This window comes from Astatotilapia calliptera, chromosome 17 (assembly GCF_964374335.1).
Source record: "Astatotilapia calliptera chromosome 17, fAstCal68.1, whole genome shotgun sequence".
Lineage (NCBI taxonomy): Eukaryota > Metazoa > Chordata > Actinopteri > Cichliformes > Cichlidae > Astatotilapia > Astatotilapia calliptera.
Genome location: NC_137438.1, coordinates 26,403,276 through 26,418,983, shown reverse-complemented (window position 1 = coordinate 26,418,983; position 15,708 = coordinate 26,403,276). Strand labels below are relative to the sequence as shown.

Sequence of the window (15,708 nt, the reverse complement as noted above, 5' to 3'; positions counted from 1 at the left end):
AACAAAAAGAGCAAAAAAACCCCCAAACAAACAAAGCTTGCTTAGAGATGCATTAATTGATTCTTACCAAGTTGGAGCCAAACAAGTCCTGGTTGTCCCTGGTTTTCAAATTTTACTATCGGAACGGACTTGATTCAGTAGTGCTCTCACTCCCAGCTCTGACATAAGACTTCCAAGGTAAATTGATCATCTACGCCATCCGTCCTTTTCTTTGCATTGAGTTGGAAGTTTCCCGGTCGATGTCAGTCTTGTTTATCCTCCTTCTCATACTGTATGTTCCAAATACAGTCGGGAATTCTCACAAATAATAGGCTAAAATTTCTGGATTTACTTCAGCTCTACCACCATTTTTAATAGAAACTCCTTTTTAACTGAGAGCTGTGGCTGATGTAGTCACAGTAATCAAGGCGTACTTAGCTTGCTGGATGAATGACAAACTACTGGATTAACAAAGCTGTTCAACTAGTCATTTCTTGATATAATGGTTTGCAAAGGTCAAAAATAATTTGCTAAAAGGCTTTGTTAAACACTGAGCTGTTTTCAATGTGTGTTGTTACAACGCTTAACTTCACAGCTCAGGGAGTGGCAGCCTTCGTCATCAGCTCTGCTGTAGATGGAAGATGCATGACAACAACTTTGACTAATCACTGGGTGAGTGAGATCTGTTCGATATTTAAAACTAAGGCAGTGCTGAGATAGTCGCTTTGGCGGCTAGCCATGTGTCCTTGTATAAAGGGCTGGGCATTTATCCAAAACATCCCAGATGCAGACAGCTGGGTTGGGCCACCCTGCCACAAATGGCCCTAATGGGGTCCCAGACAAACATCAGTCCAAATGAGCCCCAAAGGCTTATTCCATTTACTCCCATAAAAAGACAAAATCCAGGAGTTGTACTTTATGACTTAGGGTAGTAAGTTTAAGACACTCAAGCAACCAAACAAACTGAATGCCTCAGCATGAGCAGTCTGTCAGTCCAGTCAATCAGCCAGCTGTTACATCATTCAGTGGAAAATCTTGCTAGACTTGGGAGGTGAATGAGGATGTACTTGTTTGACAGGCAATACAAACCAAGACAATGTAAGAGTTTAAGATTAAAATGAGGAAACCATTTGGGGTATAGCATTGTTGAAGTTCTATTTAACAAGTAAGCACAACAGCAACTTTAAACACTAGAAGTTCATAAAAAAAGTCTAATTTTACCATCTTCGTAGGGCACGTGGAAGACACATTTAGGCTCGGAAGATTATCATGCAACAAACTGGATGAATGGATCAATGCAATTTAGGCATTTCTTAAATACTGCAGATTTATATAATAAATTCATTTTCTCTAGATTTGCAATAGAAACAGATTAAACCTCTTTTATTAGCACTAACTGCTAAATGAATCAAGGCTAACAGCTTCAAGAAGCCCCCATCAAACAAACAGTTCAAAGCAAAAACTAAACTAAAAAAAAAAACTGTTTAGAATGATATAAAACCAGAGCTACGGGTCTGATTGGAAGATAACATCAATAGACACCCAATGCTTTTCAAACCATGTGCACAACAATGAACAAAGGAGTCTACAAATCCTATCATAGATATTACCGTCTGATTTAAAAAAAAAAAAAAAAAAAACCCACTTAAAATGTTTAAAATTTCAACAATGACTGAAAACATTACATTATATTTTCAGTATAACTCACATACTGTCGGAGCCCTTCAAAATAAAACTGAGTTTAAATCCAGAAAATATGATTATAACACACATCTCATGACTTGATGCTGTGGAGGCAACGCATAGAGAAAAAGACCAAGTACCTCCCTTCTTATGAAGTTAAGCAACTCTTCAAAACCCTCACCGTGTTGGTTCGGAGGTTAGAAGCGCTTTATTCAGTCTGTTTCAAAGGAAACCCTGGCACATTAAAGGAAGTAAAGACACAGTTCCCTTTGATATCCAACCTTTTTTACATCAAGTTTCTTTAAAACCTGGAGTGTGGGAATATATTGCATGTGGTGATTGTTGTAAGCCTTTGTGTTTGCTGAATTGTGTTTTGAACACACACCCACTAAGATAATGTCCAACCTATTATGCAACACAGGCCAAAGACTCAAATTATGTTCAGACATTGTGCGGTGGTTTGGGTGTTTGTCTTTTCTCAGGAAGTCTTATCAGATCATGACTGACTTTGTTTTTTGGGTTGTTGTTTTTTTAAAATTCTTGCTCAATTACTCAAACGATGAATCGCTTCTTAAACAGTCACAGGTCATACATTAAAGTTAGTTAGGACATGCAGGAAACCCAAATTACATCCCTGAGGCTACAACATGCTTGCAGCCATGTGTGAAGCGGCATTCAGTGAAACTGTGAAACCCCCGCTTCACTCGTAGGATCGTGTTTCTGGAAAAGCTGTCACGCTCGCAACAATGGTTTAATGCAACTGAGAAAGTAACACTGCAACACAAACTTGAACTTTGAGCAAGTAAAGCCTCGAGTCTGAAAGAGGCGAGCCATCACCAAACATGTTCAAATAGGCCAACTGATAAAACAAGATTAAAGTGAAGACTAATCTGGTCTCGCCTACATTTATTTACACTATTTAATTGGCATCAATACACTGTAAAGAACTGCCTAATAACTACAACCAAACCAGAAGTGCTACCTAGAATCATTTTCTGGCACGTTCTACAGTTGTTTGTAATACACAACACACATCTATCTGTCCATCTACACACAAGAAATCCTGATGTGAAATCTTCTTCCATGTTCCGCTGTGACTTTGTTACGACTCTGAAGCGAGTACGAATGGGAGCTCCTGGTTTAAATCTCCCGAATTTAATTCAGACGTAACCTCAGAGTGGTCTTATGCTCCGAAATACTCCCCTGTGCTGTGGTTGGTCATTGACAACATTAATCAACACAGACAGAAAAAGCCTCTAAATCCTCCAGTGGGTATCACCCTCCAGTGACAAGCGGTCATCAGAGCACCCATGTCCCTGTGGGGATCAATGTCACACCGTCGCTTCGATATTCCTCTCTGGTTATTAACAGCATGGAGGCTCACAGGAACCACAGATGGAGAGAGAGTAGCAAGGTGACATATGCTAATTTACAACATCTGCTCAAACCTTCAATTTAAAAAGAAAAAAAAAAGGGGGGGGGGGAGTGGTGGTATTGCATGTTTAAACCTTTACTAGTAAAATCTGATTTTTCAACCTGATATGGTCTGAAAAATACACTGATAGAAAACACTTGAAGATGTATGGAAATCTTAATATTTTCAAGATTTTTCCCCATTTACACAATAAAAGAAACTACTGTCATACAGGAAGTTCACCTAAAATAAAATACAGAGAATTAGTAACATAAGGATTCCACCCTTTTGGTCCTACATCTCTTTTTCAGTGCGAGGCTAATCTGAGGACCAGTGTTGGGTGTAACGCGTTACTGTAATTAAATGACATTTATCCTCACCATCCACAGCCTTAAAGCACCAAACACTGATTCAGACGTGTTCAGGTATTCCTATGACAAAGGGCAAACCAGGGACATGTCTTCTTCATTAAGCCTGTCACAGGGGTGTGCTACTTTTAGACTATTTAGTCTTTTGGCATCTTTAAAAGGAACTTTTCGGTGTTTGTTGCCAGGGATTCAGATGTTTTGATGACATTATGCAAAAAAGTAATGCGCCTGCAAAACAAAGTAATTCTCCAAAACGGTACTTTGGTTAATAAACATGAACTTGCTTTGGAGACCATGACAAGCTGCCGAAACGCGGTTACACTCCTAACCAGGGCTGCAACGATTCGTCGATGTCATCAACACATTGTTGACGCGTCATATTCTAAAACCACGCAAATGTGTTTATGTAAGGAAGCTAGAGGGCACAATTGCCTCTATCATCTGCCAAGACTGCAGTCAATACTAATGAAGAAGAACAGAGCGAACAGCACAACAGCTAGTTTGTTTTTTCCCCCTCACATTAATCTTAAGGTTTATTTTGAATGGTAAACCTCTTCAACCTAACATTAGGTAGTTAATCTATGGGTTAGACCATATATATCAGTTTAATTGGTTTTGAACATGACACCATCTGAGACATGATATACAACCAATATACAAGCACAGGAAGCAGAGATAAGAGTTACTGAAATAATCACTGACTAATCAAAGAAAAATTGGCTGATTAGTTGAATACATAAATATTCATTTGTTGCTGCCCTACTCCTAACCTGACACACAGTACTAGGAAGCCCAGTGTGACTTGGCCCTCATTTCCCCATCATGCAGATACAAATGACCCCAACAGAGCACTTTGCTCCTGGGCTGCAGGATTACTTTTGGTTTCTTGAGTTTCTGAAAGTAGAATGGGAGGCAGAGCCTTCAGCTTTCATGCCCTTCTCCTGTGGGCAGGATGGGACTATGGGACTGAACTGTCCGATAGTTTGTGTTTTACTCTCGTCTTGGAGCTCTTCTGTTTCTCTAACTGGTAGCAGTACATGGCCGGCCCTCCCTGATGCCGTTTGCCCTATATACACACACTAATGCCTACAATACTGCATTGATGTATTTTATTGTGAACTGAACTTTGACTCAATTAAACACAAAATAGTTTTTCTTCATTCATTCGCAGGCTGCGCAGTACATTGCCGAGGGCTGCTGCTGGCCTGTGAGATACAGTTTGAGATGGGTGGATTTTGGCTTCTTTTAGTGTTCCTTTGCAGCATTTATCATTTAATAGCCAAAAGCATTTTAGCTCCTCACCAGTTCTTGCACTGGCTTAGCTGGTATGACTGCATGATTCTGAACCCTACTGTGATGAAAAGGCGGCACAAGTAATCAAAGGAGTGCAATCTGTAGTTTTCCACATATTCAAATCATCACAAAGATGAAGCCTCTTATGTGTTTATGAAGCTGCTGCTGTTGTTGTTGTTGCCATGAAATGAAGATGTCAGATGGGTCAGAGGATATGAATGAATGCAGATAGACAGAGATAAACGGCACACCCACCAACAGGATGAGCTTTTATTTCCTGTTAGCCTTTTTAAACACTCATTTCAGGGCAGTCCCTTTTGTTCTAATTAGAATGAACTGCCACAAAGTGACAATTCTTTTTTAAAATGTATTATTTAATGCCACCAGCAAATGCTAAATTCCCTGTTTACCCCAAGGAGTCTCACAGTCTAGGTGATAGATTGGCACAAAATGTTTCACTGTGTGGACATTTATGGCTCCGCGACCAATTAACTGACCTCTCTGAGGCTGTGTTCCCCTTTTCAGAAGACCTCTAAAGAAAGCGCAGTGAAATTGAGTTGATGCAGCTCTGTTTCCCTGAAAATTAATCATAAGAACTTTCATGCATAACCAGGCAGTTGTCATTCCTGAGACATAAAGCATAGTGTAGCTTTTTGCTATGGCTCAGTTGCACACAAGCTTTTGTGGGCATCACGTGGCAGCGCTGCAACAAAGAAGGCAAATTTCCAGTGGAGTCCCATTGAGCATTAAACGTAAAGCGCTATACAAATACAGGCCATTTACCATTAAACAACCTTTAGCCCTCCAGCTCCCAAAGAGCAAAGTCTGTGCGATGACCAAGAGTACAGCTAACTATCCCTAACCCTAATGGTCGATCTCCCTTTGTGCTGCCTCCTGCATGCTTTACCCATGCAGCACCCGTGACAAAACCAAACTGAGCATTTTCTGTACAGTTCATCTCCTAGTTAGATGTGAGATCAGTGTCCGAGTCTGATTGCATGTGAAAGAACACCCCTTCCTTCATTTAAAGGTCTTGAGTGTTCCCCTGGAACAAATTAACCTACACACTTTAACTGGTACACTTCACAATATCCAGAGGTGAATGCATGATATGTTGCAGGTTACAATGGTTAAGCAGGATCAAATGTTCAGTATGGCTCTCTCTCACCAGGCTGACTGACGACACTAACAATATAAAGAGATTTAGGGCCGTGCGGGACCCGCTTATCTGCCAAAGAGGAAGCGCAATCCCCTCACCTCAGACCACAACTTTATATCAAAGCCCTCTTAAAACTGCAGAGAAAGCAAAAGAATCATCTTCCAGCATGCAAGTAGGCTTAGTGTGCCATATACTACTACTCTGTGGTATGCACATGCACGGAGGAGGTGTTTTGGAAAGAGCAGAAGCACATCTCCGGAGCATTTAAAGATTTATTAGATACCTGAGAAAGGAGGGCAGAAAAGAAGTGCAAGTGTAAAGCAGCTGTTGAGAAAGAAGTTTGCAAGAACACATGAAGCAATCCGGAAGCTACATGAGGGACTTTCTTTTTTTGTGTTACAAAATGCATCAAGATCATTTTAAAGTATGTGCTGAAAGAAAACATACATGTGATTTCAAACTGGACTGCAAATGCAGGAAGGCAGCGGGCCTTACCTTTCTGCAGTCATAAACACTGTCTAAACGCACACACACTCCTGGACACGGTGTGCACACTCAGCTAACACTTATCTGAGAGCCAAATATAGGCCATCCCTTGAAGATAATTAGAACTCATTTTGTGATCCCAATTTAGAAATCAGTGCAAGAAGCTTCTCATGTCGTCCTTTACGCCAGAAAGTTATGATAAGATACGAAATAAAACACGCTCCCATGAGGAGATGCAAGACTCAGAGAGGGGACAGCCCCCCTCAACCCAAAAATGAATGATTTTAACTGGTTTTCTCATAATGCATGAAATCAGTATTATAATCTGCTTTGCATATGATCGACGAGGACAAACAGGAGGGTGTTTATATCAGATATATCTGATTTTTATCTGCCATCTTCAACTTTTTGTTTGACCAGTCATGGAAAGACTTGGTATTGTGTGGGGAGTGGATACTGAACAGCGAGGGAGAGGCAAGTGAGTCACATAAAAATAAGTATTAAAAGAAAGAGCTAGGCAGATGTCATGATTTAGTACCGTTTTAGCTGTTTATGTGCCTTTCTCTGACTCACACACAGTAAGCAGCCTGATGGACAGATAAAGCTCCTTTAACAAGCGCACGATGGGGAATTTATGGTTCAGAGGTGTTAGCACACGGGAAGCCTGTGGGCAGCTACTGACCATCTGCATACCTGCAGAGAGCGTCTGTTTTCAGATGGTGGCAGAGTCAAATATACGTGGTACAACTGGTCTGTGTGTGAGGTTGTAACATCTAAAGAAATAAGGGAAAGTTTAAAGCAAGTCAACTACCTTTGCTGTCAAACTACCACTGAAATTAATCAAAACTAAAGTAAAACAAGCAAATCCACTGTTCTAGAAACCTGCTGAAACTAAACTATATTCACAACAAAAGCTGAAAACCAACTTTAAAAGAGTAAATGGAAAACGTAAAATCATAATGACTACAGCTAAAGATGGCCCACCTCTTCATTAGATTTTTCATGAAGTGCTCAAAGTGCAAAAACAGATGCACTGGAGAAATTCAGCAGCGATGTGTTTCACTGGAAATCCTGATACAGTTACCAAGAAAACAAACAAACAAACAAAAAAAAAAAAAACTGGTTGTGAGCACTTTCAGGTGGGAACTATTTTCTTCCACCAACCAGCAGAAACTTGCATCTGGCTGACTTAACAGCTGAACTAATGTTTACCTTGGTCAGACTGAGCCTCTAGTCAATAGCTATAGGGTGACATATTTACTGGGTGTAGTTTATTAAAAAAAGAAAATTGTTCCTACTTGAAACTGCAACAACAAGCTTTGCTGTTTTTTCTGACGAACTTGGTGATGAGTTCTGGAAAGGGACGCTGTTAGAGAGGTTTTCAAATACCACACACTGAGTGCCATTTAGTGTAATAATAGTCAAGAGAAGGCTGATATCAATAAAGGTTTGGGGACAAATGGTCAAATATCTTTAATATAATTATACTTTTTGTTTATTGCAGGGTGAACTGTCCCTTTAACTCTCTATGGCGATGACAGTTAAATTCACAAACTTCATGTACTCCAGCCTGAAAGCAGAAAAATCACATCTGTAAGGGAATCTGTACTCAGTTTATTTAGTTTCACGGGGCTCTGATGTGCGCTCAAGTGGCTCCAGAAAAATCGGAAAGTGATAATAATAATAAAAGAAAGCAAGGCCCTGAACACAAGCTGGTCACCACCGACTGACGCATGGTGGAGAGTGATCCCAGTCAGACCCCTGAGCAGACAGGAGGGGACTGAAGTGGGTCGTTTCCACATGGCACACAACACAAACACGTGACCGTCACCGGGTCTCTTACCTGTACCCAAAGCTGACACACACACACACACACACACACACACACACACACACACACACACACACACACACACACACACACACACACCGACAGTTAGAAAGCAATTTAACGGAATTTACATCATCTCAAATCAAGCAAACGCTCTCCACTTCAACTGCGTCAAGACACCGAGCTCCACAAGCACTTACTTCCGGTGTAAGATTTCAAAGTAAAAATAAGTAACAGGGAAAAAAAAATGGTAGGGTACCAACATTATTTGTTTTTAATCAATCAATGAATCCCAAGATTATTATAGTAAACTGAAAATAACCTAAAATTATTAAATTAACATTAAGCACACTTCTGCAAACTAAAATAAAATTTTAAAAATTGAGTTTTAGTCCAAATAATATAATCATTTAAAAGCCAAAACCCAAATAACTAAAGTTAAATAAGCAAACAAAGAAAGGGACTGAAAGGCATGCCAAGGTGATGATCAAACACTCCAGAACTATAAATGTTTTTATTTAACAGGGATCTTAACATCTGACAAGCTGGAAACAGAGACTATTGGATATTTTTTGCCTGAAAGTCAAATTTCAGAGTTCAGGATTCATTACTTGGCATCAAGAAGCCAAGTAACCACAAATTAATTAGATAGACAGATAGTACTGTGAGGTACTACAAAAAAGCTAAAGGAAAATAAAAATTAGACCATTAATGCACAAAAAGTAGAGCAAATAAATCATATGCTTACTATAAATCTAAGAAACTCAGGCACCAATTTCCTTTCTGCTGTACACATAGCTATATATTTGGGGATTTGAAGCTAATAACAGTATATTTTTTAAAAAAAAAGTTTTTATATATATTTTTTATTTATTTATTTATTTTAAATGAGCAGTGTAACTCAAGAGTCGATCTAAACTATTTATGCCAGTGTGAAGCGACTCAAAGTGTACAAAGCCAAACTTCAAACCATCACTTTTCAGTTTCTAATCAACTGGTGTGGTCTGACTATAAATTTTAACCTTAATATGCAGATTTAGGCAGAAGTGTTTACCTGTAACAGATGGTATATTTGCGCCAAATCTGATCATCTTCAGTACAATGTCATAAAATGTGCAGAAAGCAACAAATAAACAATTAAAATGAAATTATTTAACAGGATCCTACATGTGGTTAGCTATAAAGCCATAGTTTTTTTTTATTGTTTTAATATGAAACCCAGCATTCCCACTTCCTGTCTAATTGGCACTATCGGCTGCCGGCTTTCCGCAGATGCTCCACGCCGACTGCGGCTCCCTCTGCCCCGCTACCCGCCGCCCTGACGTTCGGAGGCGGCTACAGCTTCGTGCTAACAGTGTGCTCTCTCTTTCCCTACACAACCCCCACCTCTACACTCAAACACATCACGGTCAAAAAGCGAAAACACAGCGAAATGTAGCAGCTGGCTGTTCACACGGACCCTCTGAGCGTTTTCTGCCCCGGCGTGCTGATGCTCAGTCCCGACCCCACATCCGACAAAACGGGTATAAGATGCTCGGCCAGCGGCGTGCCACGACACACCACCGCGTCCCTAAATCATTATCAACCACTCACCGTGAAAAGGCGGTCGCTTATGCGTGAAAGGAAGAAGAAAATCGCTCCCTACCGTAGACATCGGTCGGTGCTGGTGGATGCTTCCTCTTGAAGCTGTCAAAGAGGCTGTGCGGCGCAGCAGCTGCCGTCTCTTTGCCTCCTCCCACCGGCCGCCCCTGGCTCTGGCTCGTCAGGATACCTCCAGGGTAAGAAAAGCCCGGTTCTATAAAGTCGACAGACTGCCTGCTTGTCTATCTGCAGACTAGAGCAGAGAGACAGACCGCTACACCAATATGAGCCTCTGAGTGAGCAGGGCGTGTCACACAGCCCGTGACCCTCCCCGGTCCTGCTGCGTGCTGAGCCGCTGAGCCAGCGCCACACCAAATTTCATTAAAAAAAAACTGGGGAGTTAACATAGCATGCTTGGTATGCACAAGTCATCTGTAGCTGAAAAAAGAAAGTGAGAGCTGTGTAGTGAGTTATCAGATTAAAAACTTTGATACATGACTGACACAAAAATAAAGTAGGATATTAGTAATTGTGAACGATTTGACGGATTTCATGGCTAGATTAGTACTATGGGAAATGGGGAATGTAGCTTGCAAAACACAAGAAAATGTAATAGCAAGAATATATACTAAAAAGACAAACCAGTTAATACTTATAATAAATATAGATGGCTCCAACTACGCAGAAGTGTAACGTTTTGTGCATACAAAATCCTCCTGAGAACCGACCTATGCATTTTTGTCCTCTGTAATGGACATTTGTTTTTGGTCTATGTCTTTCGATTTATTTGAGCCACCTTACTAAGTCCTGATGTAGTAAATACAGGACTTTTCATTGATATCTCATGTGTTTGGGTGGCCTCTTTCAGTGCCAAAGAGGAAGGAAATCACAAAATAAGTTCAATGTAAAGATTCCTTTCTCTAGGTTCCCAGGAGGATATGTGTCTTCTCCGTGCACTGAGGTGAATCATTATGTCCCCCTAAGACCCAGCAATTACATTACATCTGACATTTTTAGCCATCACAAATAAGAATGTTTTCAATTTAATTCACAACCAATCCCACACATAAAAGCTAAGAGTTTGATTTCCTGTTTTATCCTGTCAATTAATGGAACTCATGATATGTATGTACATGCTTAAAAGTGCATTAAGCTATACACATCCTGTTTTTATCAATTCAATTTCAACCTTACTGAAATCGTGTTGAAATTGTGGTTTTTTGCATGAAACATGAAAATAGGACAACCCTGCCCACAACCACCAAATGGGTGATCAGTGATCCTCTGATTACATCAAGCAGAAAACAGGAAATATAATTATTTATTTATTTTTTTGTTCTTCTGGGTCTCAGCAGCCTATATGTTTATATTAACTGCAGTAGGTAGAAAATATTTTCCTACCTGATACCTGACATTTTATCACTTATGTTGAGCTCAGGTTGTTCAGCACTCTTCTCTCAGTGACTCCAAAGACAACTGAATTATATTAAAAGATCTAAGCTTCCTTGTGTGTTTTTGGTACACACTGGATTGTGCGTCATATCTCTTATCAGGGTTTTAAAGCAGACAAGGAAATTATGGCATGTGAGCAGAGTGTCCACATCCCAGCAGACTAAATGTGGGACAAAGATACAGGACAGTAATGCTGAGAGGCATTAATCATGTGAAGGACATATTTTATTTGAACATGACCTTCCCAACTCCCGTCAAGTTTAGTTTGATGTCATTGTCTTCCTACTCTGCGCTTTTTATCCAAATAACCTTTGAAACAGATTATTTCAGTTGTTGCTTTGTCTAGACATCATTGCGAGGATTCACCCATCGACTAGTAAATCGCTACAAAATCAAAATGTGGAAAAAAAAACTTTATTAACTACAGTTGTCAGCAGAAGTTCACATATACAAATCATGGGGATGAATGTGATGGCGAATTTGGATCTTTGATAATTTCTTTGAACTATTATTTCTATTGTGTGTCCAGCATACACCTTTAATAACTTTAAAAAACAAGAACTGGGTGCACAAGTTTGAATTTATTTTTTGTTCCCTCTTGTTCACATAGGGTCAAAGGTATACATGCAGATTCAAATGCATACATACAATCACTTAAATCTTTTAATAAGTGGTGTTGAAGGTTCTATAATGTATTGACTCTGACTTTCTACAATGAGAAAGTCCAAGCAACTCAGTAAAGATCTAAGACAAGGAACTGTAGATTTACAGAAGCTGGGAAGGTCTGTTGGAGCTATTTCTAAAATACTGCAGATTCCAAGATCATAAGTTCAAACATTTGCATGTCAGTACAAGTTATTTGGATGCGTCACTACTTTGCCAAGGTCTGAAAGAAGACCAAGCTATTACCCTGAGATGAGAGAAAGTTGGTTACGATGTAGGGAACAATGCAAGAACTAGCAAAGATCAAGCATGCCATGAGCTGGAAACTGCTGGGACACCAGTGTCACTGTCCACAGAGAATGATGTCAACACATAAAGGAGGATAACATGAAACTTCTGGAATGACCTTCTCAAATACCCAACCTCAGTCCTAAATTTTAATCCGGAAATTTATGGACTATGCTTAAAAGTTTCAGGTGAGTGCCAGAAAACCAACTAACTGACTAAATGAACTCCAGTTATTTTGCCAAGAAGAGCGTTCAAATATCCAGCCAGAACTATCCCAGAACCTCGTTGATGGCAACCAAAAGCATCTGTTTGAGGTGTAACTTGGTAATGGAGATTTCATCAAATATTAATGGGGGTGTGGACATGTATTTGAGCATGTATGTATACTTTGGACAATGTGTCGAGGACAGAAAAACCAAAATAAATTCAAACTTGTCGAACCAATTCTTTCATTTTTTAAACTCGTTAAAGAACAGTTCAAATAAAAACTCCAAACTTACCATCATATTCACGCCCACTGTGAGTGTATGTGATCTTCTGACCAAAAAGCAATTTTGAGCCTTTAAAAAAACACTCATAACAAACCCACTAATCACTCAATACTGAAATACCTCTCACAGCAAGATACTTAAAGCTCCAGCTGATACTGTCATTTCCTATCCTACATCTTTGCGTAAATGCAGGATGATGTGACTCGTGTTATGACACTGAATAGGTCTGGCTCATGAGAATGTATGGTATGCACGAACATGTGTACGCTTGTGAGTGGAAACCTCCATTCAGTGGAAGCCTTGTCCCTAATGTGTCCCCTCACGATGTGAAGTCAAATCCACTTAAAACCACTGTGTCAGGATTCATAAAGAGAATGGCTGCAAACTGGGCTTTGACCCACAAACCTCGAAGTGGCTCTCACACGCTGGCAGGATATGTGGCGGCTGAGCTGGCTGTAACAGGACAGTCTCTCCTTTTTGATAACAGGGATACAAAACACGACAGCCTTCTTCTGCCCCAGCCCTTTTCTATAGATTATCCCGGTTATGCAACATATCGTTTAGATCTCAGCAGTCAATTTTTGCTGATGTTCAATATATAAAGCTGTGGTTTAAACACATTTCACAGATGGTGCTGGTGGATTGCATGAAATAACGCACACACAGAACTTTCCAGCTTTTTTTCCGTTTCTAAAATGACTTCATTATTTTTCCTGCAACTCTCTGAAAATCTGTCCACTTAAGGGAGGGAAGGAATAGACCTTTTCTGTTTTGGAAGGCTTCACAGCTTCTCTCACATAGAGCTCTGTGAATACTGTGAAATGAGGAATAACCTGCTTTTAGGTACCAAAACAATTACTGACACACCTCCCAGCTAAGTATCAATTATGACGCTCAGGGCTATAGTGAAACAATCTGAGAGCCACACCCTGAAACCCTGACTTCTAATGAGGGACAAAGTCATTTTGATTTATCATTGCGCTGCAGTCACTTTACTGGCAGTATATTTAATACTGATGAGAAGCTACAGAAAGATTGGAGAACACCGGAGACATCCATCAAATACTACTGCTGCAGATATCTGACTCATGCCTGCTGGCAACTGCATTAGTGTGTGTTTTAAAGATACCATTAAGGCATCATGTGGAGATCCAAGTCTGTGAGGCATAGTGTTACTAGTGTATGTGTGTGTGTGTGTGCACGCGTGCATTTTAAATGAACAATTTCAACTCATGAAATTATCTTCTTATACAATTTAGGTGTTCTACTGTGATTTGAGCCTAACCATGTATAAATGGATGGGATTTCCTTTAAAAGGAAATTGAATGGCACTTTTCTTTTCTTACTAACCGATCAAAGCACTATAAAACACATTTGCTCATGCAATCATAGGTAAATGCATTTGGATGGTGCTCTAGTCTATGCACTGTAAACACTTTACCTGACATCTGTGGTAAGTTTAGCATCACAGATTATCTCAGTGACTAAACAGAGGACGAACGTGCACGCACCCAAGACTCGGAAGGCTTTTGAATAGAGGACCTTCTTGCTCTATTATTTTCTGTTATACATGCATTGTTGTAAAGGTGGAAGCTCACATTAAACAGAGCCAGAATTTCAAATAACGAGGTCTGCGCATGGAGACATAATCCTATTGAATCAAAAGCTCCAGCTTCAGATGGCTTTCTCTACTCTTGGCTCTGTATGATGTCAGAGAGAGAGGATAGCCCTTATATGGTAATCTGAAGCGCAAAGCTCTGAAGCTCCACCTACTTGCTGTTCAGACCTTTTGTTTGTGTGTGGTAGCCAATTAGAAGAGAGCTGGCTTATAACAGCATGTCCCACCTTGGAAGCTGAAAAATGTTCATACCCCACATCCCATGTTTGTTTGTTTTTTTACTATTAACAAAAAAACAAAACAAAAATCACTGAATTTCATTGAAGGCCCAGCATCAGTAAAGTCTTGCTTGTTTATTTACCCTTACAACAGTCATTAATTCACTCTGAAGCAGCTCTTCTTAGACAGGATGAACTGTAGGGCAGCAGTTTTTCTGAACTGTAAATCATTGAAAAATAGTCTTAGAAAATAATAATATGGAGTTGGAATGAATGCTTAATAGGTCCACTTTAAGTACTGTTTGAAAAGCATTTAAAAGGAAGTCTTTCATCTCTGTCCTCCTTAGATGGAGCTGAGCAGGCTGTTAAGGTCTGTGCTAAGCTTGTTGTTTTCCCGGCAGAGACACGACTACGGCTCTGGATTGATTTGCTCCTGCGGTGAATACACACACCAGCCAGCAGCCTCCAGCTGGCAGCAGGAAGACCCGACCAACGTTGTCTCCACAGGAGAGCTCATTGTCCCGCCCCTGCGGTGCATCATCTCACACTCTTCCTGCCTGCAAGATGCAAACATCTATATATGCATTGGAGACACCCTATTAACCAAAGTATGACTTTTTTGTGACATCATTATACCTTGGACACCAAAGTGCAAAGCTATGAGAGTGAAATATTGTGCATGTGCATGTTTTAAGACCAAAATATCACCTGGATGATGTGTAGTGCTTTTAGGAAACCATAAAATGCTGTCCTGAGCCAAGAATGTGGTACATGATGTGACAGACAGTCGTTTATGAAACTATAATATCCCACTGGGTGATGAAATCCTCTAAACATTTTATAAGAGGAGATGTCTGACTAATAACTTTATGTAAGTTATTACAATTATGAAACCAAGCAGCATTTAAAATGAAAGCTTGGCCTACACTGACCTCTAGTGAAGACATGACAAGTGTGCACACGGAGAACAGAAGGAGCAGATTCTATTTCATTTTTTCTCCAGCATATGAAAGGAAATCCCTAATAAAAAAAAAACAAAAATATTAGCATGAACAGTTAAAACCATTAACACCAGACTATTTCCTTCGGTAGTTTTGTTGTTAGATTACAATCTGGTTACCAGACGCCTCCATGTGGCCAAACTGAGACACTTCATAGGCAAGAGTTGAGCAGAGGCAGACTGC

At 40.0% G+C, this 15,708-nt stretch overlaps 1 protein-coding gene across 4 annotated transcripts in view; it reads right to left on the bottom strand.

Annotated features, from left to right (window-relative positions):
- LOC113009713 (fatty acyl-CoA reductase 1) overlaps positions 1–10,106 on the bottom strand; it is a 58,946-nt gene extending 48,840 nt beyond the window's left edge. For 2 of the 4 annotated variants that reach the window (XR_013902810.1, XM_026148184.2), the window contains exon 1: positions 9,859–10,106. Coding sequence is in view for 1 of the 4 variants with exons in the window: in XM_026148184.2 (XP_026003969.1) it covers positions 9,859–9,867 (9 nt within the window). In the remaining 3 variants the exon portion in view is untranslated. Of the gene's footprint in view, positions 1–67; positions 188–9,806 lie in introns of those variants that run through there. The other 2 variants (XM_026148185.2, XM_080291785.1) reach the window with 2 other exon arrangements.
- Between the last annotated feature and the right edge of the window lie 5,602 nt (positions 10,107–15,708).